At 47.8% G+C, this 25,951-nt stretch overlaps 1 protein-coding gene and 1 pseudogene across 1 annotated transcript; both read right to left on the minus strand.

The window, feature by feature from the left end:
• Positions 1–15,681, minus strand: part of LOC123405752 — a 60,876-nt pseudogene extending 45,195 nt beyond the window's left edge.
• A 1,607-nt stretch (positions 15,682–17,288) lies between these two features.
• On the minus strand, positions 17,289–19,247 carry LOC123403172 (growth-regulating factor 1-like). Its single transcript, XM_045097129.1, has 3 exons — positions 18,849–19,247; positions 17,761–18,762; positions 17,289–17,676 (listed from the first exon to the last, which is right to left on the minus strand). Exons 1-3 carry the CDS (start codon positions 19,078–19,080, stop codon positions 17,669–17,671), a joined length of 1,242 nt encoding a protein of 413 aa, XP_044953064.1. The 5' UTR covers positions 19,081–19,247; the 3' UTR covers positions 17,289–17,668.
• Positions 19,248–25,951: the final 6,704 nt, after the last annotated feature.

Here is a 25,951-nt window from a genome sequence, read left to right on the forward strand (position 1 = left end):
GAAGATCGTGCCGGTGCTTTGGTGATGGAGATCAAGAAGCACGTGATGATGGCCATATCATGTCACTTATGAATTGCATGTGATGTTAATCCTTTTATGCACCTTATTTTGCTTAGAACGACGGTAGCATTATGAAGTGATCTCTCACTAAAATTTCAAGACGAAATTGTGTTCTCCCCGACTGTGCACCGTTGCTACAGTTCGTCGTTTCGAGACACCACGTGATGATCGGGTGTGATAGACTCAACGTTCACATACAACGGGTGCAAAACAGTTGCGCACGCGGAACACTCGGGTTAAGCTTGACGAGCCTAGCATGTGTAGACATGGCCTCGGAACACATGAGACCGAAAGGTCGATCATGAATCATATAGTTGATATGATTAGCATAGGGATGCTTACCACTGAAACTATACTCAACTCATGTGATGATCGGACTTGGGATAGTGTAAGTGGATCATGAACCACTCAAATGACTAGAGAGATGTACTTTTTGAGTGGGAGTTTAGCATATAATTTGATTAAGTTGAACTCTAATTATCTTGAACATAGTCTAAGTCCACTTTGAATATATTTGTGTTGTAGATCATGGCTCACGCGACAGTCATCCTGAATTTTAATACGTTCCTAGAGAAAGCTAAGTTGAAAGATGATGGAAGCAACTTTGTAGACTGGGCTCGTAATCTTAAGCTAATCTTACAAGCTGGGAAGAAGGATTATGTCCTTAATGCTGCGCTAGGAGATGAACCACCCGCTACGGCTGATCAGGATGTTAAGAACGCTTGGTTAGCACGTAAGGAGGACTACTCAATAGTTCAATCTGCAGTCTTGTATGGCTTAGAACCGGGACTTCAACGTCGCTTTGAGCGTCATGGAGCATTTGAGATGTTCCAGGAGTTGAAGTTTATCTTTCAGAAGAACGCCCGGATCGAGAGGTATGAGACCTCCGATAAATTCTATGCTTGCAAGATGGAGGAAAACCCGTCTGTCAGTGAACATGTGCTCAAAATGTCTGGGTACTCAAACCGTCTAGCTGAGCTGGGGATTGAACTCCCGCAAGAGGCTATCACTGACAGAATCCTTCAATCGCTGCCGCCAAGCTATAGAGGCTTTGTGTTGAACTACAACATGCAATGGATGAACAAGTCTCCCGGCGAGTTGTTTGCGATGCTGAAAGTCGCAGAGTCTGAACTCCGTAAAGAGCATCAAGTGTTGATGGTGAATAAGACCACTAGTTTCAAGAGAAACGACAAAGGCAAGAAGGGCAATTCGAAGAAGAGCGGCAAGCCTGTTGCCAATCCGCCGAACAAACCCAAAGCTGGACCTAAGCCTGAAACGGAGTGTTACTATTGCAAGGGTATGGGTCACTGGAAGCGCAATTGCCCCAAGTATCTGGCAGATAAGAAGGCGGGCAAAGAAAAATCAGGTATATTTGATATACATGTTATTGATGTGTACTTAACCGGCTCTCATAGTAGTGCTTGGGTATTCAATACCGGTTCTGTTGCTCATATTTGCAACTCGAAACAGGAACTGCGGAATAGACGAAGGCTGGCGAAAGATGAAGTGACGATGCGCGTAGGAAATGGTTCCAAGGTTGATGCAATCGCCGTCGGCACAGTGTCACTTCAGCTACCATCGGGATTAGTGATGAACTTAAATCATTGTTATTTAGTGCCTGCGTTGAGCATGAACATTATATCTGGATCTTGTTTATTGCGAGACGGTTACTCTTTTAAGTCAGAGAATAATGGTTGTTCTATTTCTATGAGTAACATCTTTTATGGTCATGCACCGAATGTGAGAGGATTGTTCATATTGAATCTTGATAGCGATACGCATATACATAACACTGAGACCAAAAGAGTTAGAGTAAACAATGATAGCGCCATATTTTTGTGGCACTGCCGCTTAGGTCATATTGGTGTAGAACGCATGAAGAAACTCCATGCTGATGGACTTTTGGAGTCACTGGACTTTGATTCACTTGACACGTGCGAACCATGCCTCATCGGCAAGATGACTAAGACTTCGTTCTCCGGAACAATGGAGCGTGCAAGTGACTTATTGGAAATCATACATACCGATGTGTGTGGTCCGATGAGCGTGGAGGCACGCGGCGGATATCGTTATTTTCTCACCTTCACTGACGATTTGAGTAAATATGGTTATGTCTACTTGATGAAGCACAAGTCTGAAACATTTGAAAAGTTCAAGCAATTTCAGAGTGAAGTGGAAAATCATCGTAACAAGAAGATCAAGTTCCTACGGTCTGATCGTGGGGGTGAATATCTGAGTTTCGAGTTTGGTGATCACTTAAGACAATGTGGAATTGTTTCAGAGTTAACACCGCCTGGAACACCACAGCGGAATGGTGTGTCCGAACGTCGTAATCGTACTTTATTAGAGATGGTGCGATCTATGATGTCTCTTACTGATTTGCCGTTATCGTTTTGGGGTTATGCATTAGAAACAGCTGCATTCACTTTAAATAGGACACCATCAAAATCCGTTGAGACGACACCATACGAACTGTGGTATGGCAAAAGGCCAAAGTTGTCGTTTCTTAAAGTTTGGGGATGTGATGCTTATGTCAAAAAGCTTCAGCCTGAAAAGCTGGAACCCAAAGCGGAAAAGTGCGTCTTCATAGGTTACCCAAAAGAGACAGTTGGGTACACCTTCTATCTCAAAACCGAGGGCAAAGTGTTTGTTGCTAAAAACGGAGCTTTTCTCGAGAAGGAGTTTCTCTCGAGAGAATTGAGTGGGAGGAAGATAGAACTTGACGAGGTTGTCGAACCTCTCATCCCTCTGGATGGTGGCGCAGGGCAAGGGGAAACCTCTGTCGTTGCGACGCCGGTTGAGGAGGAAGTTAATGATGATGATCATGAAACTCCAGTTCAAGTTTCTGTTGAACCACGCAGGTCGACGAGATCACGTGCTGCTCCAGAGTGGTACGGTAATCCCGTCTTGTCAATCATGTTGTTAGACAACAATGAACCTGCAAATTATGAAGAAGCAATGGTGGGCCCAGATTCCAACAAATGGCTAGAAGCCATGAAATCCGAGATAGGATCCATGTATGAGAACAAAGTGTGGACTTTGGAGATACTACCTGAGGGCCGGAAGGCTATTCAGAACAAATGGATCTTTAAGAAGAAGACGGACGCTGACAGTAATGTGACCGTTTATAAAGCTCGACTTGTGGCAAAGGGTTTTTCACAAGTTTCAGGAGTTGACTACGATGAGACTTTCTCACCCGTAGCGATGCTTAAGTCTGTCAGAATCATGTTAGCAATAGCTGCATTTTTCGATTATGAAATCTGGCAGATGGATGTCAAAACGGCGTTCCTCAACGGTTTCCTTAAGGAAGAGTTGTATATGATACAACCCGAAGGTTTTGTCGATCCTAAGAATGCTAACAAGGTGTGCAAGCTCCAGCGATCCATTTATGGACTGGTGCAAGCATCTCGGAGTTGGAACAAACTCTTTGATGAGGTGATCAAAGCATTTTGGTTTATACAAGTGGTTGGAGAATCTTGTATTTACAAGAAAGTGAGTGGGAGCTCTGTGGCGTTTCTAATATTATATGTGGATGACATATTGCTGATTGGAAACAACGTGGGGTTCTTAGAGAGCAGAAAAGGTTACTTGAATAAAAGTTTCTCTATGAAGGACCTAGGAGAAGCTGCTTACATTCTAGGCATTAATATCTATAGGGATAGATCAAAACGCCTGATAGGACTTTCACAAAGCACATACCTTGATAAAGTTTTGAAGAGGTTCAAAATGGAACAGTCCAAGAAAGGGTTCTTGCCAGTTTTACAAGGTACGAGATTGAGTAAGACTCAGTGCCCAGCAACTGATGAAGATAGAGAGCATATGCGCTCCGTCCCTATGCTTCAGCCATAGGTTCTATCATGTATGCGATGTTGTGCACTAGACCGGATGTTAGCCTGGCCATAAGTATGGAAGGTAGGTTCCAGAGTAATCCAGGAGTGGATCACTGGACAGCGGTCAAGAATATCCTGAAGTACGTGAAAAGGACTAAGGAGATGTTTCTCGTGTATGGAGGTGATGAAGAGCTCGCCGTAAAAGGTTACGTCGATGCAAGCTTTGACACAGATTCGGACGACTCTAAGTCGCAAACTGGATACGTATTTATTCTTAATGGGGGTGCAGTAAGCTGGTGCAGTTCCAAGCAAAGCGTCGTAGCAGATTCTACATGTGAAGCGGAGTACATGGCTGCCTCGGAGGCGGCTAAGAAGGGTGTCTGGATGAAGCAGTTCATGACGGATCTTGGAGTGGTGCCAAGCGCACTGAATCCAATAACCTTGTTCTGTGACAACACGGGTGCCATTGCCTTAGCAAAGGAACCACGGTTTCACAAGAAGACCAGACACATCAAACGACGCTTCAACCTCATCCGCGACTACGTCGAGGAAGAGGACGTAAATATATGCAAAGTGCACACGGATCTGAATGTAGCAGACCCGCTGACTAAACCTCTTCCACGGCCAAAACATGATCAACACCAGAACTGTATGGGTGTTAGATTTATTACAATGTAATTCACATGGTGATGTGAGAGCTAGATTATTGACTCTAGTGCAAGTGGGATACTGTTGGAATTATGCCCTAGAGGCAATGATAAATGTAATTATTATTATAATTCATGTATCAAGATAATCGTTTATTATCCATGCTATAATTGTATTGAATGAAGACTCATTTACATGTGTGGATACATAGACAAAACACCGTCCCTAGTATGCCTCTAGTTGGCTAGCCAGTTGATCAATGATAGTCAGTGTCTTCTGATTATGAACAAGGTGTTGTTGCTTGATAGCTGGATCACGTCATTGGGAGAATCACGTGATGGACTAGACCCAAACTAATAGACGTAGCATGTTGATCGTGTCATTTTGTTGCTACTGTTTTCTGCGTGTCAAGTATTTATTCCTATGACCATGAGATCATATGACTCACTGACACCGGAGGAATGCTTTGTATGTATCAAACGTCGCAACATAACTGGGTGACTATAAAGATGCTCTACAGGTATCTCCGAAGGTGTTAGTTGAGTTAGTATGGATCAAGACTGGGATTTGTCACTCCGTGTGACGGAGAGGTATCTCGGGGCCCACTCGGTAATGCAACATCACACACAAGCCTTGCAAGCAATGTAACTTAGTGTAAGTTGCGGGATCTTGTATTACGGAACGAGTAAAGAGACTTGCCGGTAAACGAGATTGAAATAGGTATGCGGATACTGACGATCGAATCTCAGGCAAGTAACATACCGAAGGACAAAGGGAATGACATACGGGATTATATGAATCCTTGGCACTGAGGTTCAAACGATAAGATCTTCGTAGAATATGTAGGATCCAATATGGGCATCCAGGTCCCGCTATTGGATATTGACCGAGGAGTCTCTCGGGTCATGTCTACATAGTTCTCGAACCCGCAGGGTCTGCACACTTAAGGTTTGACGTTGTTTTATGCGTATTTGAGTTATATGGTTGGTTACCGAATGTTGTTCGGAGTCCCGGATGAGATCACGGACGTCACGAGGGTTTCCGGAATGGTCCGGAAACGAAGATTGATATATAGGATGACCTCATTTGATTACCGGAAGGTTTTCGGAGTTACCGGGAATGTACCGGGAATGACGAATGGGTTCTGGGAGTTCACCGGGGGGGGGGGCAACCCACCCCGGGGAAGCCCATAGGCCTTGAGGGTGGCACACCAGCCCTTAGTGGGCTGGTGGGACAGCCCAAAAGGCTCTATGTGCCAAGGAGAAGAAAATCAAGAGAGAAAGGAAAAAAAAGGAGGAGGTGGGAAGGGAGGGGGACTCCCTCCCACCAAACCAAGTCCAACTCGGTTTGGGGGGGGGGGGAGAGTCCTCCCCCTTGGACTCGGCCGACCCCCTTGGGGATCCTTGAGCCCCAAGGCAAGGTCCCCTCCCTCCCACCTATATATACGGAGGTTTTAGGGCTGATTTGAGACGACTTTTCCACGGCAGCCCGACCACATACCTCCACGGTTTTTCCTCTAGATCGCGTTTCTGCGGAGCTGAGGCGGAGCCCTGCTGAGACAAGGTCATCACCAACCTCCGGAGCGCCGTCACGCTGCCGGAGAACTCGTCTACCTCTCCGTTTCTCTTGCTGGATCAAGAAGGCCGAGATCATCGTCGAGCTGTACGTGTGCTGAACGCGGAGGTGCCGTCCGTTCGGTACTAGATCGTGGGACTGATCGCGGGATTGTTCGCGGGGCGGATCGAGGGACGTGAGGACGTTCCACTACATCAACCGCGTTCTCTAACGCTTCTGCTGTACGGTCTACAAGGGTACGTAGATCACTCATCCCCTCTCGTACATGGACATCACCATGATAGGTCTTCGTGCGCGTAGGAAAATTTTTGTTTCCCATGCGCCGTTCCCCAACACAAACTTACTCATAACTGAAGGTGAATCAAGAACAGAACTAGATGGCAGTGCCTTACCTCCCCTCGTAGTTGAGGGCAAAACTTTGGTTTCAGGATCTTTCAGATTCTTCATAGTGATCAGCAGATATAAATCCCAAGTGACTCAGAGAATATAGCAATCCCTTCCCCGGCAACGGCGCTAGAAAAATGCTGCTAGCAGTCCCCGGCAACGACACTAGAAAAATGATGTTGACGTGATCCTGACTTGATGCCTCCACGGCAACGGAGCCAGAACTGCTCCCAGTTGCTCAAAATTAGCAATTGTCTTGCAATGGCCCACCAGCGCGTGGGTTCGCGGCAGTTTTCGAGGGTAGAGTATTCAAACCAAATTTGTTGGTTCGCCCGACAAGAAGTGGAAGGATACTCTCAAGTATTAGCAGCTGAATGTGTCTGATTCAACCACACCTGAAAGATTAGTATCTGCAAGCAAAGTATCAGTAGCAAAGTAGTATGATAACAACGGTGCCAGAAACGATCTGTTGACGGCAGACTATTCCTAACGGTTGTACCAATGGTGCCAGAAGTTGCCCGTGGACGGGAAATATTCTTTCCCGGCAACGGTGCGAGAAAAAGTATTGTAGCAGGTAGCAAAAGTGTAACGAGTAACAATAGTGGCAAGGAACAACAGTAGTGACAACAGTAGCAACAGTAGCAAGTAACAGCGGTAACAAGTAGCAACACAACAAAGCAAGTAACAACAGCAGCAACAGTAGTAACAACAGCAGAGCAAAACAAGTAACAACAGCAGAGCAAAACAAGTAACAGCAACAGAGAAAAATAAGTAACAACAGTAGTGGGACAAACTCGTAGGCAATGGGTCGGTGATTTGTTTGGATGATATTCATCATGCAACAGTTATAACACGGAGAGATATGTGGCTAGCTCCCATTCGTCAATGTGATGTAGGCATGCATTCCGTGTGTCGTCATACGTGCTTAGGGAAAAGAACTTGCATGACATCTATTGTCCATCCCTCCCGTGGCAGCGGGGTCCAAAAAGATACTACGGGATATTAAGGTTCTCCTTTTAATAAAGAACCGGAACAACGCATTAGCACTCGGTGAACACATGAACTCCTCAAACTATGGTCATCACCGGGAGTGGTTCCGGTTATTGTCACTTCGGGGTTGCCGGGTCATAACTGTTGAGGAACGTCGCATGGGAAACAAAAATTTTCCTACGCGCACGAAGACCTATCATGGTGATGTCCATCTACGAGAGGGGATGAGTGATCTATGTACCCTTGTAGATCGTACAGCAGAAGCGTTAGAGAACGCGGTTGATGTAGAGGAACGTCCTCACGTCCCTCGATCCGCCCCGCGAACAATCCCGCGATCAGTCCCACGATCTAGTACCGAACGGACGGCACCTCCGCGTTCAGCACACGTACAGCTCGACGATGATCTCGGCCTTCTTGATCCAGCAAGAGAGACGGAGAGGTAGAAGAGTTCTCCGGCAGCGTGACGGCGCTCCGGAGGTTGGTGATGATCTTGTCTCAGCAGGGCTTCGCCCGAGCTCCGCGGAAACACGATCTAGAGGAAAAACTATGGAGGTATGTGGTCGGGCAGCCGTGAGGAAGTCGTCTCAAATCTGCCCTAAAAGCCCCATATATATAGGAGGAGGGAGGGGGACCTTGCCTTGGGGTCCAAGGGACTCCCAAGGGGTCGGCCGAGCCAAGGGGGGGAGGACTCCCCCCCAAACCGAGTTGGACTTGGTTTGGTGGGAGGAGTCCCCCTCCCTTCCCACTTCTTCCCTCTTTTTTTTCTTTTCCTTTGATTTTCTTATCTTGGCGCATAGGCTCCCTTGGGGCTGTCCCACCAGCCCACTAAGGGCTGGTGTGTCCCCCAAAAGCCTATGGGCTTCCCCGGAGTGGGTTGCCCCCTTCCGGTGAACTCCCGGAACCCATTCGTCATTCCCGGTACATTCCCGGTAACTCCGAAAACCTTCCGGTAATCAAATGAGGTCATCCTATATATCAATCTTCGTTTCCGGACCATTCCGGAAACCCTCGTGACGTCCGTGATCTCATCCGGGACTCCGAACAACATTCGGTAACCAACCATATAACTCAAATACGCATAAAACAACATCGAACCTTAAGTGTGCAGACCCTGCGGGTTCGAGAACTATGTAGACATGACCCGAGAGACTCCTCGGTCAATATCCAATAGCGGGACCTGGATGCCCATACTGGATCCTACATATTCTACGAAGATCTTTATCGTTTGAACCTCAGTGCCAAGGATTCGTATAATCCCGTATGTCATTCCCTTTGTCCTTCGGTATGTTACTTGCCCGAGATTCGATCGTCAGTATCCGTATACCTATTTCAATCTCGTTTACGGGCAAGTCTCTTTACTCGTTTCGTAATACAAGATCCCGCAACTTACACTAAGTTACATTGCTTGCAAGGCTTGTGTGTGATGTTGTATTACCGAGTGGGCCCCGAGATACCTCTCCGTCACACGGAGTGACAAATCCCAGTCTTGATCCATACTAACTCAACTAACACCTTCGGAGATACCTGTAGAGCATCTTTATAGTCACCCAGTTACGTTGCGACGTTTGATACACACAAAGCATTCCTCCGGTGTCAGTGAGTTATATGATCTCATGGTCATAGGAATAAATACTTGACACGCAGAAAAACAGTAGCAACAAAATGACACGATCAACATGCTACGTCTATTAGTTTGGGTCTAGTCCATCACGTGATTCTCCTAATGACGTGATCCAGTTATCAAGCAACAACACCTTGTTCATAATCAGAAGACACTGACTATCATCGATCAACTGGCTAGCCAACTAGAGGCATGCTAGGGACGGTGTTTTGTCTATGTATCCACACATGTAAATGAGTCTTCATTCAATACAATTATAGCATGGATAATAAACTATTATCTTGATACAGGAATTATAATAATAACTATACATTTATTATTGCCTCTAGGGCATAATTCCAACAATAACACATAGTAGGTAACTACAACTTGCAAGATTGGATCTAAAACACACATATATTGGTGACAACATAATAATTTCAGATATGAAATCATGGCACTCGGGCCCTAGTGACAAGCATTAAGCATGGCAAAGTAGTAGCAACATCAATCTCAGAACATAGTGGATACTATGGATCAATCCCCGTCAAAACTAACTCGATTACATGATAGATCTCATCCTACTCATCATCGCCCAGCGAGCCTACGAATAGATTACTCACGAACGATGAAGAGCTTCATGGAATTGGAGAGGGAAGAAGGTTGATGGTGACGATGGCGACGATTTCCCCTCTCCGGGGCCCAAAACGGACTCCAGATCTGCCCTCCAAATGAAGAACAGGATGTGGCGGCGCCTCCGTATCGCAAACGCGATGAAATCTTCTCTCTTGATTTTTTTCGGGACGAAAGTGAATTTATAGAGCTGAGTTTGGGGGCGGCAGAGCCCCGTGGGCCCCACAAGCTTGGTAGCCGCCACCAGGGGGACGGCGGCTACAGGGATTGTGGCCCACTGGCCCATCCCCTCCGGTGGATCGTTGCGCAGGTATTTTTCATATTTTCCAGAAATATTCTCCGTAAATTTTCAGGACGTTCCGAGAACTTTCATTTCTGCACAAAAACAACACCATGGCAATTCTGCTGAAAACAACGTCAGTCCAGGTTAGTTCCATTCAAATCATGCAAATTAGAGTCCGAAACAAGGGCAAAAGAGTTTGGAAAAGTAGATACGATGGAGGCGTATCAGTGATCTTATTACCATTAATGTGGATGATGAGAGAGCAAAAATCTTTGCCCAGATTTTTTGCTGTAACATGGGTTCCATCCCTATTAAATATTTGGGGGTACCCTTGCATTATGATAAGCTGGGAAGAGAGCATTTACAACCTATCATTAATAGGATTATCAAGGGAATTTCTGGGTGGTAGGGTAGGTATCTGACCTATAAAGGGAAGATTATTCTGCTATGTGCATGTGTGGTTAGTATTCCTGCCTACTTGATGGCAGTGTTGAAATTTCCTAAATGGGCCATCAATGCTATCAAATCTCAGATGGCTCATTTTCTGTGGGGGAACATGGGAGACCAACACAAATATCATTTGGCACAGTGGGGGCTGGTATCCAGGAAAAAGGAATTTGGTGGGTTGGGGATACCTAATATTAGAGAATATAGTATGGCCTTGTTAGCTTCCTGGGGGAAGAGATTCTATAATAGTAGTGACAGTGACTGGAAGAAGCTCCTTGTTTATAAATACAATGTTGATAGTCCCAACATTTTTTGGTCCAGGCAACAGGGGGTCCCCCTTTTGGAAGAGTATTTCTTGGGCTTTTCAAGCTGCCAGGAATTTTTATGAATGGAAGATTGGTGATGGTAATAATATTAGATTTTGGCATGATAAATGTGCTGGGGATTGTTCCCTTAAAGTCAGATTCTGGGGCCTATTTGAAATCTGCAATCAACAAGATTGTGTGGTGTCCCAGGTTTGAGATGGGAATACTCTCAAACTCACTTTTAGAAGATGTGTGGACCAAGGGTTGATGAATATTTGGGAGAATCTTATTGAACATATTAAGAATTTCCCCTTATCTAATAACCCTGATATGCATGTTTGGGTGTTAGAGCATAATGGCATTTACTCAGTTAGATCATTCTACAAATGCACTAATTTTGGTGGGGTGAATTCTCCTTTTGGAGATACCTTATGGAAGATTATTTGCCCCCAGAACATCCATGTATTTTTATGGCTGTGTTTATATAACAAAGTTTTGACTAGAGACAATGTGTCTAAGAGAAAGAATATAGATGACTTAACTTGCCTGTTTTGTAGTGAAATGGAAACTGTACAACACTTTTTTATTGTATCAATGCTGAATATATTTGTTCTATTGTCTCTGAGTTTTTTGTGATAAGAAAGATTCAATGTTTTGATGATATATCTTCCATGTGGAAAGTAAATAAGAAGAGAATTATGCTTAATATGGGCACGGCTGCCTCCTTGTAGAGTATCTGGACATTGAGAAACGATTTTTGCTTCCAGGGACATTCATGGAGGGGTATGGGATGCGGCCTTGCCAAGCTAAGAGGGACTTTGCAAAAATGGCTGGTGCTCTGCGACGCTGCACAAGCGGGGGTGCTGAGAAGATTTATCCTGCTACTGGACAAACATCGAGGCGAGCTACTTCGAATAGCATGGACGGTTTCTGATTGATGCTTTGGCTTGTAATATGGCAGGATTGCTAAGTACTCGTTTGCAGGTTTTTTCCTGGTAGTGAGATTAGTATTTTGTGTTAGTCGCTTGCCATCTTAGGACATTACTTGTGTGTTATGCCTGGTGTGGTGGATCTTAGATTTACCGAGTGGTGGTAGTCGTGGATTATGTGGTGTTTTATTGCTTCGTTTAATAAAATGGGACAGGGGGAAACCCCTTGCGTGCAAAAAAAACGTCCCCTGGTTTATCTTTATACTACTGGAAAAGTTCTTCAGTTTATCCAAATTCGCTGACTAAATTCAGCAGAGAAAACCGCGAGATCCGAGTAAAACCGAAACCTCGATTCCACTAAAGCAGGGAACTACCGCGGGCGGGCCGTATGTACATTGAAAAATTCCACTCACACGCGGTTTGCAGGCAGGAATAAGAACTGGAAGGGAAAAAAGAAAAGAGGAAAACCGGACCTTGAACTTGTTTAGCCTCAGCATCGGCGCGTCGTCGACAAAGCGAAGGTGCACCACGACTGCAAAATTCCAGAGCAACAAGGTATAATTTATTAAGAAAAATTCCGTCGGAGCAGCGGAGGACACGGGCATGAGTCGCAAACCTTTCTGATCATCGTCAGAGCTAAACCTGAGAATGGTTATTATAAAACCGGGTGTAACGGTTCGGTTCTTAATTTGGGTTTGATTGGTTTTGGTTTTATTGGGCTGAGTTTTTTTAGTTTGGTTTTGGTTTGGGTATGTGAAGAAACTAGTTTGGTTATAGTTGGTTATGGGTTTAAACGGTTTGATTATTAGCGTTTATAAACTATGGGTCCAAACCGGTTTCTAGGCATTGGTTATATGCAATGACCAACGACAACCGAAAACGAGTATGTTTGATCCGCGTGCATGCTGTAATGCACTTTGTAATTATGTATTATGGAGAAACACTACATGAAAATCGGAAGTGTTTGCTTGTGCTTTGGCTAAGCAATTTGGTTTTAATACACTTATTAGTGAGATTTTTAGTCGTGGGCATTTTATTTTTGCCTCTTGCTGTGTGCTGACTGTATCTCACGGATAACTTTTTCCCAAACTGCTGTAGATGTACTTATGCATTTTCTATCTCATTTGCTTCTTAACATGTCAATTTGTACAATCATATGTAAATTAAAGCAAACCCATAGTTATGTACTGGGTTTAAACCCACGGTTATGTATTGGGTTTAAATTGGTTTGGGTGGAAAAAAATACTGGGTTCAATTTTGGTTGGGCTAAAAATGACATTAAATGGGTATGGTTCAAGTATGGTTTTGAGAGATAAATGAACGGGTATGGTTCAAGTATGGTTCAAGTATGAAACCATTCTCACGTTTAGTCAGAGCCGGCCATCGGAGCCGAGGACAGGGGGTTGACGCGAACCCGTAATGATCACAAGAAACGAACGGCCTGGTAGGAGACCGTGTTCATAAGCAAACCCACCAATTCCCGGGAGAAGGGTACCAATCAGTATTCCGTTGGGACCTGCGATGAACTGACGGACAATCAGTTCTCCGTTGGGAACTAGCAGACCGTGTTCATAGGCCCTGTTTGGATCCCAGGGTTAGAGTTAGATTGGGTTAGAGTTGAGCTATCTAACCCTTAAAAATCCAAACAGGTAGGGTTAGATTGGGTTAGATGCATCTAACCCACCCAAAAACTCTAACCCACCCAAGAGGTGCTTTTTTGGGTTAGAGTTAGGTGGGGACAAAAAAAAAGAAAAAAAAATCACTTCTTACCGCATCCACCCGCACCGGATCCTCCCACCAACCCCCGTCCCTCCCGTCGCCCTCCCTCCTCACCGTCCCAGCCGCCGCACCCTGCCGCGGCCAGCCCCGCCCCGCCGTGCCCTGCCGCCGGCCGCCCCAGTCTCTGCCGCACGCCGAGCCTTCTGGCGCGGCTCGCCCCGCCGCGCCCTGCCGTTGGCCGCCCCGCCCCGCCCGCCCTGCAGCCGGCCCGCCCTGCAGCCGGCCCGCCCCGCCCCGCCCCGCCGCCGACCTGCCCCGCCCCGCCCCGCCGCGCCCTGCCGCCGGCCGCCCCAGCCTCTGCCGCACGCCCAGCCTTCTGCCGCCGGCCTGCCCCGCCCCGCCCCGCCGCGCCCTGCCGCCGGCCGCAGCCCCCGCAGGTACGTATGTGTGCGTGTGTGTGTCTTTTTTATACTTGATTTGTGAGCGAGAGCAGGCCACACAACGATCGGCCATACCAAATCCGGCAGTGAATATGGACAAAAGTAACCAAATGATTAAGAAAGGGCATTTATTGCCAATCTAACCCTCTCATCCAAACACCTCTTGGGTTAGAGTTAGTTTAGGGTTAGTTGAGGGTTAGAATCTAACTCTAACCTCTAATCCGGTTAGAGTATCCAAACAGGGCCATAAGCAAACCCACCAATTCCCGGGAGCCCCTCAAAAAAAAAATCCCGGGAGAAGGGTACCAATCAGTACTCTGGGCCGAAGGATCAACGGGCACGTCTAGAGGGGGCCTGGCAGGCCCACTAAGGCCTTGAGGCGGCCACACACACACAAACGGGCTGTTACACGCTACTTTCATTTTGGATTGCCTCAAAAAAAAAAGACGGTACATTCATTTTGGCAAAGAAAGAAAGGAGCAAAGCAACACACTGTCTGCTGTCGAGCTGCGGTGCTGCCTGCACAAGACATGCTTGGAGGAGCAGTGAAAACAGGCATGAGGCTGAGATTGAGGTAAACCAACTAGGCAGGCTACGCCCTAATCCTCGTTCTGTCAGAGGCTTTAAGCCTGCCACGGCCACACAGTAACAGCAGCGATGCTAGAAGCAAAGCCATTGGAGCCACCTGCAGCATCTCGTCAAGTTGGAGTGCACCACTGACTTAGCTGACAGTGTGCAGGTGTAGGAGCAGGTGCTGCGTACGTGTCTGAACATCGATTGATACTCCTGCACTGCACTGCACTGCACCCAGAGCCCCAGGCCCGATCGATGCAGCTTAATACAGTACACAGTATTAGTTAGATTATTAGGACGTTTAGTTTAAGCTCCCTGACGAGCCGCGACACTGGCGATGGAGCACGGGAAACCGAGATAAATACATCCTCTGCCCGCATCGGATCCCCCTGGACTGACAAAATAACCCAAAAAAACAGGCACAGAGGGTTCAAATCAAAATCTAAATTAAACTGATGTACAGTACGTCCTACTGAACTAACACTAACTACCGCATGCGGTGACGACGCGGCGAGGCAGGCATCTCGGCGCCGCACCGACCTCCTGACCCGAGTATTCAAAAGGAGGCAAGCGTGGTGAGTGGTGACCGCGAGCGAGCTACCGGCTCTCCTGCGCCTGCGGCGACCACGTTGCAGGGCTCGCTATCCCGAGGCGTCAGACTGCGCAACCGGGTTAGTTAAATCGGCATGTCTAGCCTAGAGCTAGCTAGTTAAGCACTGCGCATGACGGTTGTTTAGCCGGTTTGCCCCTGACAGGATCCCAGAGTTCTAGGTTGCCCATCAACATGACAGTCGCTTTTCTAGCTCATCTCCGTTGTTTTCTTGCTTGCCGTTGATCTGACTGTCGCCCTTTGACCTCAGAATCATCTACCCTTAGCGCCTTGCTAATCAGTGCACGTAGCCTCACACGTGTTCTGCCATGATTTGTACACGCGAGGAGGAACACCTGCGCTGCTCAAACCGAAAGAACATAGTAATGGTGCTGCTACACCAAGCACCATAGAAAACCGTAACAGCTTTCTGATTACAATCATCAAAGGAGGCAGACATGCCCTCCCGTCGATCTGCTCCTGGGCTTCTCGCAACCGTGTCGCGGGCAGCCGGTGCAGGTGCCTGCCCATACCATGATACAGGCATGCAGCAGCGCCATTGAACCACCCGCCCGGAACAGGGAAAATAAAAGAGAATCAGTGGTCACCAGTCAGTCACCACCGCAAATATACTAGGCGCCACAACGGGGCAGGGCCAGACACCAGCCCAGCACATGCTGAAGCTTACACGGAAATGGCAGCCAGGACCTGCCCGTCCACCGCAGCTGGGGACAGTGTCAGTGCTACAATAATGCCGTCGCTTAAGCGGCTGCAGAGCGAGGGCGCTCCGCTTTCTATCCCGATTCAATTAACACGGCGACACGGGCGGAGACACGGCGCCGTACGCCCACCAGTCACCACCACCGCCCTGACCACGGACCCGTCGTCGAGCACCTCTCCTCGTGCGCCCTCACGTGAACCCTGCAGCCTGCAGATTCGCCGCTGCGCTGCAGGCGGTGGCGCGCGCACGGGTCGGTCTCGGCTCGGTGTTGAACGGACCATGCGTGCGTGCGTGCGTGCGTGGCAGCGGCGCCCAGTGCGCGGTGACCGTGCGCGGCCTTGTTTAATCGGCGCCGCTGGAGCAGAGATGCGGCTACCCACTGGCCACTGGGGCATCGACTAAATTTCTACCGGCCGCGTGTGTACGGACGACTGACGAGCACTGACCGGTCTCTTGGCCGCTTCGGCCAACAAACTCGTGATTACGCACTGAAATCAATTTAACCTCTAGCTTAGCTCGGGTCGTACGACCTGCCGGCCGGAAGAACACGGCTCGATCCATTATTAACCCAGGTTGAGGTGCGCTTGAAAGTTTCGCCGTGCCGCTACAGTGTCTACAATAAACGTGCGACTTGCCTGGCCTGGCCCACGCGGCAGTGGCGCGTAGAGCTCAGACCGGTACTTGCGCCCATGACTCGGGACACTGTCACGGCGCACCGCTACGGCAGGCAGACAGCGCCCTACCAAAAGCCACTGTGGAGCGCATGCATGCATGCAGCGCGCAGGGCAGGCATGCGATGCGATGCGATGCATGCAGCGCTGGCGGTCAGCAGTCAGCAAATCTGGGCCTAGATCGGTCAATCCGTCCAGCTGCTCGCATGGGCGCAGCGCCTGACACACGCTCTGACATCGTCTCAGGGGCTGGCTGGCCGGCCGGACGGCCGGCAGCAATTGCACTGCGGCTGCCACTGCCATTGCCAGCCATTCAATTCGCCCAGCCCAGCCCAGCCCAGGAGTCGTTGTCAGTCTCCCCCCCCCCCCCCCCTGCAGCTCGGCCAGTGACACTGCACCCGGCCAGCTTCTTGCAGTGAGTGAGAAACGGCTGAATGGAGCTTGGACTTGCCATGCAGTGTGTAGAGCACTGAAACCTAGCTCTAGCTAGCTAGGAGTGACGTGACATCACGAAAGAAACGGTAGAGACCAGAGAGCGCAGGAGGCTTGCTCTTGACCAAGCCAAAAGGTCAGTCATGGAGGAGAAAAGTAACAGTATGTTTAGTGCTTATCAGAGGCATGGCGTGACCAAGTTGGAGTACTGTATTGTCCTAAATAAGTACTGTACTGTACGAGCGTCACAGGCAGCATAAAGTAAAGCTGGTGATGCTGAGCAGTGTGTGGTGTGGGCGGCCGGGCTTCTCAGCTTTGAGCAGAATCAACAGATGTGACAAACCATCTCACACAGAGGAATCAGAAAGAGAAAAGAAAAAGGACGTTAACAAAAGCGAACACGCTCGGCTCAGCTCAGCTCAGCTCGCAAGCTAGCATCTCATGATATCACAGGTGTACTGCAAGGAAAGAGGAAGATCTATTCCCTGATGAAAGATTCAGATTGCCTCACCCCTACTGATTAACATAGTAGCCTCGCCACCCCCATGGATGTCGTGGAAATGTTACACTCGACCAAAGCAAACATTACAAATTAATAAAGAGAAGGAAGGAAGAAGAAATGAAAATGATGGTCGTGGTAGGTTCCGGCGTTTCAACATCTTCAGCGCTAGAACTGTGCATGCATGCCTCGAGATAGCTGGTCCAGGGCACGTCGGCATGCAGCTCGAGTAGCACGCCGGGAAAGCACCAATCGATTCGCTCCGTACGTGCGTGTTCGTGGAGATGGCCTCTCGTTGCAGCAATCCAACACTTCGTACTTCTTCTCGTTGGGACTTGGATCATTCACCTGCAGATCGTGAAAAAGAACCATTCAGCCAAGGAAAACAATGGCTTCGTTTCGAAGTGAAAGAGAAGAAGATACGTGACGTACCGTGGTGGTAACGGGAGGTGGTGGTGATGGGGAGGTCGTTGGCGGTCATGGGGATGGAGATGGAGAGCTGGGTCTCACCCTCGAGCCCCATCCATGACCCCTTGTTCCCGGTCTTCTCGTGCGGCCACTCGTCGAAGAACGGCCGGAGAGGCTTCTGGTCGGCGGAGTCGCCGTGCCCCGACGACGGCTTGTCGAGCCTCAGGTCAGCGCCCAGCAGGAAGCAGTGCTGCTGCTGCTGCCGCCTCTCCTTCTCCTCGGCCTCTTCTTTGCCGGACAGGTCGATGGCGTACGCTGCGTTGTTGCCGTAGCCGCCGCACCCGGGGAAGAGCGACGTGGGGTTGTGCTGCTTCGGCTCCATGCCGCCGAGCTGCTTGAACTGCCACTGGCCGTGGCCGCCGGCGCTGCCGTGGTGTTGGTGGTGCTGGTGGTCCCTGTCGGTGGTGACGTCGGAGGAGAAGAAGGCGTGCTCGCCGCCGCCGTGCACCTCCTTGACGCTGTGCCCGTAGGCGTAGCTGTCCTTGCTGTGGTCCATGGTGGAGTAGTAGGACGGCGGCGGGTGCGGGTGGGTGGTGTCGAGGTGCAGGTGGAACGGGCTGACCTGCGCGGCGTGGTGGTAGGCGCTCCCGTGCTGCTGGCGGCCGGCGGAGGCGTAGGGGCCGCCGTAGAGCGCGTGGTAGGGTGCCGCGTCGTGAGTCGTGGCGGCGTGGCGGTGGTAGGACGGCGCGGGGGAGGTGGTGGTGGTGGCGACGGTGACGGCGGAGTGGACGTTGGAGGAGGAGGAGGAGGCCGAGGAGGAAGGCGGCGGCGGGGGCGTGGCCAAGGACATTTCCACAGGCTTTCTTGAACGGTTCTTGCCGCGGTGCATGTGCTTCTCGCAGTACTTGGAGTCTGGGTACGCCTCCCTGGAGCAGCGCCACTTCTTGCCGTCCGTCCGCCGGCACCGCCCCGGCTCCGGGTCCTCCGGCTTCCGGCCGAACCCCATCCCGAAGCAACCCCAGCCCACTGCAACACCGTTAGTAAGCACGTCGGTACAGAGTACGGAAGGGCACGTAAATGGAAGGAAAATTATGGAGGCGGTGAACACTTACGTGCGGCCTGCGGAGGGAAGGCGAGGGAGGGGGAGGTGGCGAGGGCGGAGTCGAGGAGGAAGCTGCGGCGGAGCGGGAGGAGGAGGTCGGAGGGGATAGGCACGCCGGAGGCCATGTACTTGTAGATGAGCGCCTGGTGCTCCAGCTCCTGCCACTGCGTCGCCGTGAACGGGCACCGCCCCCCGCCTGCCCCCACGCCGCCGGCCCCCGCGCGACCGCCCATCATCATCATCGTCTCCGGCTCGTACCCCACTGCGGCTGCCCGAACACAGCAACCTAGCTAGCTAGCTACGCTGTGGTTGTGAGGCACGGACCTTGGCGATCGACGTGGTGCGGTGGGTTCAGAATGGCGATGCTCTTGTGAGGGGAGAGAGGTGGTGAGTGGAGGGGAGCACTCTCTGAGGATGGGAGGCTGGGGGGTTTTGTAGTGGGACGGAGGAAGCAGGAGGGCTGACGGGCGCAGTCACGGTGACCGTTCCCGTCCGGTGGCTAACCAAAAGTTGGAGGGTCCGCTAACGTGGGATTCTACAGTACGGTGGCTTCACCGTTGGTGGTATGTGTCGCCGAGGAACCCATTCAAACGATCCACAGTTCTAGTCGTCCTATTGCCAGAAAGTATCTACGACAGTGCATCTCGTGTGCACGTCAGCCGTATCTAGGCTCTTGTGTGTCGAGTTGAGTTTTTTAAAAGTGTGATTTAGTTTCATGCAAAAAATGCAACTTGTACTTTTTCATCAAAGTGCAAGTTGCACTTAAAAGTTCTTAGCAGACAACCCCAGTTCCCCCGAAAAGAGTCCATTTTAAACCTTGAATTCATAGAGGTTCGGCGAATCAAACCCTGAAGTATAAATCCCTGTTGTTTGCACCCTAAACTATATGATTCCGGTCTAAATCGAACCCTGAAACATAAAAATGCTCACGTGAGAAATGTTAACGAGGATTCGGTTGGCTGATGGGCCACGGAGCGCGTTGGGTCGGCCCATTTTATTTTTTTGGTTAGACTGCTAAAAAAAGGCTGCCACATAGTCTAAAAAATTTAAAACAAAAAAATGAACACAAAAGGTTTATAAAAGCAAAAAAAGTTAATAAAAGAATGCAGTACAAACTTTTCTGTTGTGTAATTTTCCGTGTGGCATTTCCAAATTTATTTAAATATTATAAAAACATTACATGGCATTTTAAAATATATTTAAATATTATAGAAATAGTACATGACATTTCAAAATATAATTAAATATTATAAAAATACTACTTTGCATTTAAAAATATATTTAAATATTATAAACATAGTACGTGGCATTTTAAATATTATAAAAATAGTACATGGCACTTTAAAATATATTTAAATATTATAAAAACAGTACGTGCCATTTCAAAATATATTTAAATATTATAAAAGTAGTACGTGGCATTTCAAAATATATTTAAATATTGTGAAGTCCGAGAGCGAGATGGGCTTGAGTGGGCTGGTCCAGTCATTTTCGTGCATGTCCCTCGCAGCGCAGCCCAATTCTGATCAAATGAACAATCCTGATTTGCCAAATGAACTTAGGGTTCTTTTTAGACCAGGATTGCATAGTTTATGATGCAATCGACACGGATTTTGAGTTGGAGGTTCATTTCGCCGAACCTCTATAAATTCAGGGTTCAAAATGGACTTTTTCCATTCCCCCTCCCCATTACCACGATACACCGTGTGCATGCGTCTCGGGGCCAAACTCAGCTTGGGACGCTCTTCCTCTCCTCCTCGCCGCCGCTTGTGGGCGTTCGTTGCGCGAAGCCCATGCGACGCACACGGCGGCGGGCCCTCTCCTTACCTCTCGTGGATGAGGTCGAGGCGGGCGCGACTCAACCACTCGTGGGGTCGCTGGGTACCGTGGGGACGCTCAGATCCGGTGGATGTCCGGCCCCATGACGCTGGTGGCGGAGGCTAGGTTGTGGTCATTGTCAGCGTCAAAGCTGGCTGATCTCGAGTAGGGGGTCCGTGTTGGGGAACGTCGCATGGGAAAAAAAAAAATTCCTACGCGCACGAAGACCTATCATGGTGATGTCCATATACGAGAGGGGATTTCCGATCTACGTACCCTTGTAGATCGCACAGCAGAAGCGTTAAGAAACGCGGTTGATGTAGTGGAACGTCCTCACGTCCCTCGATCCGCCCCGCGAACCGTCCCACGAACCGTCCCGCGATCCGTCCCACGATCCGCTCCGATCTAGTGCCGAACGGACGGCACCTCCGCGTTCAGCACACGTACAGCTCGACGATGATCTCGGCCTTCTTGATCCAGCAAGAGAGACGGAGAGGTTGATGAGTTCTCCGGCAGCGTGGCTGCGCTCCGGAGGTTGGTCGTGATCTAATCTCAGCAGGGCTCCGCCCGAGCTCCGCAGAAACGCGATCTAGAGGTAAAACCGTGGAGGTATGTGGTCGGGCTGCCGTGGCAAAAGTTGTCTCAAATCAGCCCTAAAAAACCACTATATATAGGAGGGAGGGAGGGGAGGAGGCAGCCTCAAAACCTAAAGGTTTGGTCGAAATTGGAGGTGGAGGAGTCCTACTCCAATCCTACTTGGAGTAGGATTCCACCTTCCCACTTGGAAACTCTTTCCACCTTGTGTTTTTTCCTTCTCAAACCTTATGGGCCTTAGTGGGAACTTATTCCAGCCCACTAGGGGTTGGTTTATCTCTTCCCATAGCCCATGAGACCCCTTGGGGCGTGACACCCCTCCTGATGGTCCCCGGCACCCCTCCCGGCACTCCCAGTACACTACCGATGAGCCCGAAACTTTTCCGGTAATGCACGAAAACCTTCCGGTAACCAAATGAGGTCATCCTATATATCAATCTTCGTTTTCGGACCATTCCGGAAACCCTCGTGAAGTCCGTGATCTCATCCGGGACTCCAAACAACATTCGGTAACCAACCATATAACTCAAATACGCATAAAACAACGTCGAACCTTAAGTGTGCAGACCCTGCGGGTTCGAGAACTATGTAGACATGACCCGAGTGACTCCTCTGTCAATATCCAATAGCGGGACCTGGATGCCCATATTGGATCCTACATATTCTACGAAGATCTTGTCGTTTGAACCTCAGTGCCAAGGATTCATATAATCCCGTATGTCATTCCCTTTGTCCTTCGGTATGTTACTTACCCGAGATTCGATCGTCAGTATCCGCATACCTATTTCAATCTTGTTTACCGGCAAGTCTCTTTACTCGTTGCGTAATACAAGATCCCGCAACTTACACTAAGTCACATTGCTTGCAAGGATTGTGTGTGATGTTGTATTACCGAGTGGGCCCCGAGATACCTCTCTGTCATACGGAGTGACAAATCCCAGTCTTGATCCATACTAACTCAACGAACACCTTCGGAGATACCTGTAGAGCATATTTATAGTCACCCAGTTACGTTGCGACGTTTGATACACACAAAGCATTCCTCCGGTGTCAGTGAGTTATATGATCTCATGGTCATAGGAACAAATACTTGACACGCAGAAAACAGTAGCAACAAAATGACACGATCAACATGCTACGTCTATTAGTTTGGGTCTAGTCCATCACATGATTCTGCTAATGATGTGATCCCGTTATCAAGTGACAACACTTGCCTATGGTCAGGAAACCTTGACCATCTTTGATCAACGAGCTAGTCAACTAGAGGCCTACTAGGGACAGTGTTTTGTCTATGTATCCACACATGCACTGTGTTTCCAATCAATACAATTATAGCATGGATAATAAACGATTATCATGAACAAAGAAATATAATAATAACTAATTTATTATTGCCTCTAGGGCATATTTCCAACAGTCTCCCACTTGCACAAGAGTCAATAATCTAGTTCACATCACCATGTGATTCCAACGAATCCAACACCCATATAGTTATGGGGTCTGATCACGTCTTGCTCGTGAGAGAGGTTTTAGTCCACGGTTCTAAACTTTTAGATCCGTGTGTTCCTTACAAATCTTTATGTCATCTTATAGATGCTGCTACTATGTGCTATTCGGAAATACTCCAAATATCTACTCTACTACACGAATCCGTTTCACTACTCATAGTTATTCGGATTAGTGTCAAAGCTTGCATCGACGTAACCCTTTATGACGAACTTCTTAACCACCTCCATAATCGAGAAAAATTCCTTAGTCCATCAGTTACTAAGGATAAATTTTGACCGCTGCTAGTGATTCAATCATGGATCACTCTCTGTACCTCTCAATAAACTTTGAGTCAAGGCACAAATCAGGTGCGGTACCCAACATGGCATACTTCAGATTCTACGACCAAGGCATAGAAGATGACCTTCGTCTATTCTTTTTATTCTGCCGGGGTCGGGTGTTGAGTCTTACTCAAGTTCACACCTTACAACGCAACCAAGAACTCCTTCTTTGCTGATCTATTTTGAACTCCTTCAAAAACTTGTCAAGGCATGCATCTTGTTGAATCTTCTATCAAGCGCTTTCGATCTATCTCCATATATCTTTGATGCTCAACGTTCAAGTAGCGCAATCCAGGTATTGCTTTGAAAACTCCTTTCAAACAACCTTGTATGCTTTACATAAATTCTACATTACTTCTGATCCACAATATGTCAACCACATATACTTATCAGAAATTCTATAGTGCTCCCACTCACTTCTTTGGAAATACAAGTATCTCATAAACCTTGTACAAACCCAAAATCTTTGATCATCTCATCAAAGTGTATATTCCAACTCCGAGATGCTTGCACCAGTCCATTGAAGGATCGCTGGAGCTTGCATGCTTGCTAGTATCTTTAGGATCGACGAAACCTCCTGGTTGTATCACATACAATGTTTGCTCAAGGAAACCGTTGCGGAAACAATATTTTGACATCCTATGTGCAATATTTCATAAATAATGCATCAACTACTAACATAATTCTAACAGACTTTTAGCATCGCTACGAGTGAGAAAGTCTCATCATAGTCAACTGTTTGATCTTGTCGGAAACATCTTTGCGACACTTTTCTTAATAGTGACTTATCACCATCATCGTCTGTCTTCCTTTTAAAGATCCATATTTACTCAATAGTCCTATGACCATCAAGTAGTTCTTCCAAAGTCTACACTTTGTTTTCATACATGGATCCTCTCTCGGATTTCATGGCCTCCAGCCATTTGTCGGAACCCAGGCCCACGATTGCTTTCTTCATAACTCGTAGGTTCACTGTTGCTCAACAACATGACCTCCAAGACAGGGTTACCGTACCACTCTGCAGTAGTACGCGACCTTGTCAACCTACAAGGTTTGTAGTAACTTGATCCGATGCTCGATGATCACCATCATCAGCTTTCACTTCAATTGGTGTAGGCGCCACAGGAACAACTTCCCGTGCCCTACTACACACTGGTTGAAGTGATGGTTCAATAACCTCATCAAGTTCTACCACCCTCCCACTCAATTCTTTCGAGAGAAACCTTTCCTCGAGAAAGGATCCGTTTCTAGAAACAAACACTTTGCTTTCGGATCTGAGATAGGAGATGTACCCAACTGTTTTGGATATCCTATGAAGATGCATTTATCCGCTTTGGGTTCGAGCTTATCAGACTGAAACTTTTTCACATAAGTGTCGAAGTCCCAAACTTTCAAGAAACGACAGTTTAGATTTCTCTAAACCTCAGTCTATACTGTGTCATCTCAACGGAAATATGCGGTGCCCTATTTAAAGTGAATGCGATTGTCTCTAATGCATAACCCATAAACGATAGTGGTAATTCGATAAGAGACATCATAGCATGCACCATACCAAATAGTGTGTGGCTATGACGTTCAGACACATCATCACACTATGATGTTCCAGGTGGCATGAACTGCGAAACAATTTCCACATTGTCTTAACTGCGTAACAAAACTCGTAACTCAGATATTCATTTCTATGATCATATCGTAGACAGCTTATCCTCTTGTTACGACGAACTTCACTTCGAAACAGAATTGAACTTTTCAATATTTCAGACTTGTGATTCATTAAGTAAATACTCTTGTATCCACTCAAATCGTCATTGAAGTAAGAACATAATGATATCCACTGCGTGCCTCAGCACCCATTGGACTGCATACATCAAAATGTATCACTTCCAACAAGTTACTATCTTGCTTCATCTCAATGAAAACAAGGCCTTGCTCATGTGGTATGATTTGCATGTCACTAGTGATTCAAAATCAAGTGAGTATAAAGATCCATCAGCATGGAGCCTCTTCATGCAATTTATACCAACATGACTCAAACGGCAGTGCCACAAGTAAGTGGTACTATCATCATTACCTCGTATCTTTTGGCACCAATATCATGAACATGTGTAACACTACGATCAAGATTCAATAAACCATTGAAGGTGATTATTCAATAAAATAGAGTAACCATTATTCTCTTTAAATGAATAATCGTATTGCAATAAACACGATCCAATCATGTTCATGCTTAACGCAAGCACCAAATAACAATTATTTCGGTTTAACACCAATCCCGATGGTAGAGGGAGCGTGCGACGTTTGATCATATCAACCTTGGAAACACTTCCAACACGTATCGTCACCTCGCCTTTAGCTAGTCTCCGTTTATGCCGTAGCTTTCATTTCGTGTTACTAATCACTTAGCAACCGAACCGGTATCCAATACCCTCGTGCTACTAGGAGTACTAGTAAAGTACACATCAACATGATGTATATCAAATATACTTCTTTTGACTTTTGCCAGCCTTCTTATCTACCAAGTATCTAGAGTTGCTCCGCCTCAGTGACCGTTCCCCTCATAACAGAAGCACTTAGTCCCGGGCTTGGGTTTAATCTGGGGTCTCTTCATTAGTGCAGCAACTGCTTTGCCGTTTCACGAAGTATCCCTTCTAGCCCTTGCCTTTGTCGAAACTTAGTGGTTTTACTAACCATCAACTATTGATGCTCCTTCTTGATTTCTACTTTCGCAGTGTCAAACATCGCGAATCAATCAAGGATCATTGTATCTATCCTTGATATGTTATAGTTCATCACGAAGCTCTCATAGCTTGCAGGCAGTGACTTTCGAGAATCATCACTATCTTATCTGGAAGATCAACTCCCACTTGATTCA

Source organism: Hordeum vulgare, chromosome 6H (assembly GCF_904849725.1).
Source record: "Hordeum vulgare subsp. vulgare chromosome 6H, MorexV3_pseudomolecules_assembly, whole genome shotgun sequence".
Classification (NCBI taxonomy): Eukaryota; Viridiplantae; Streptophyta; class Magnoliopsida; order Poales; family Poaceae; genus Hordeum; species Hordeum vulgare.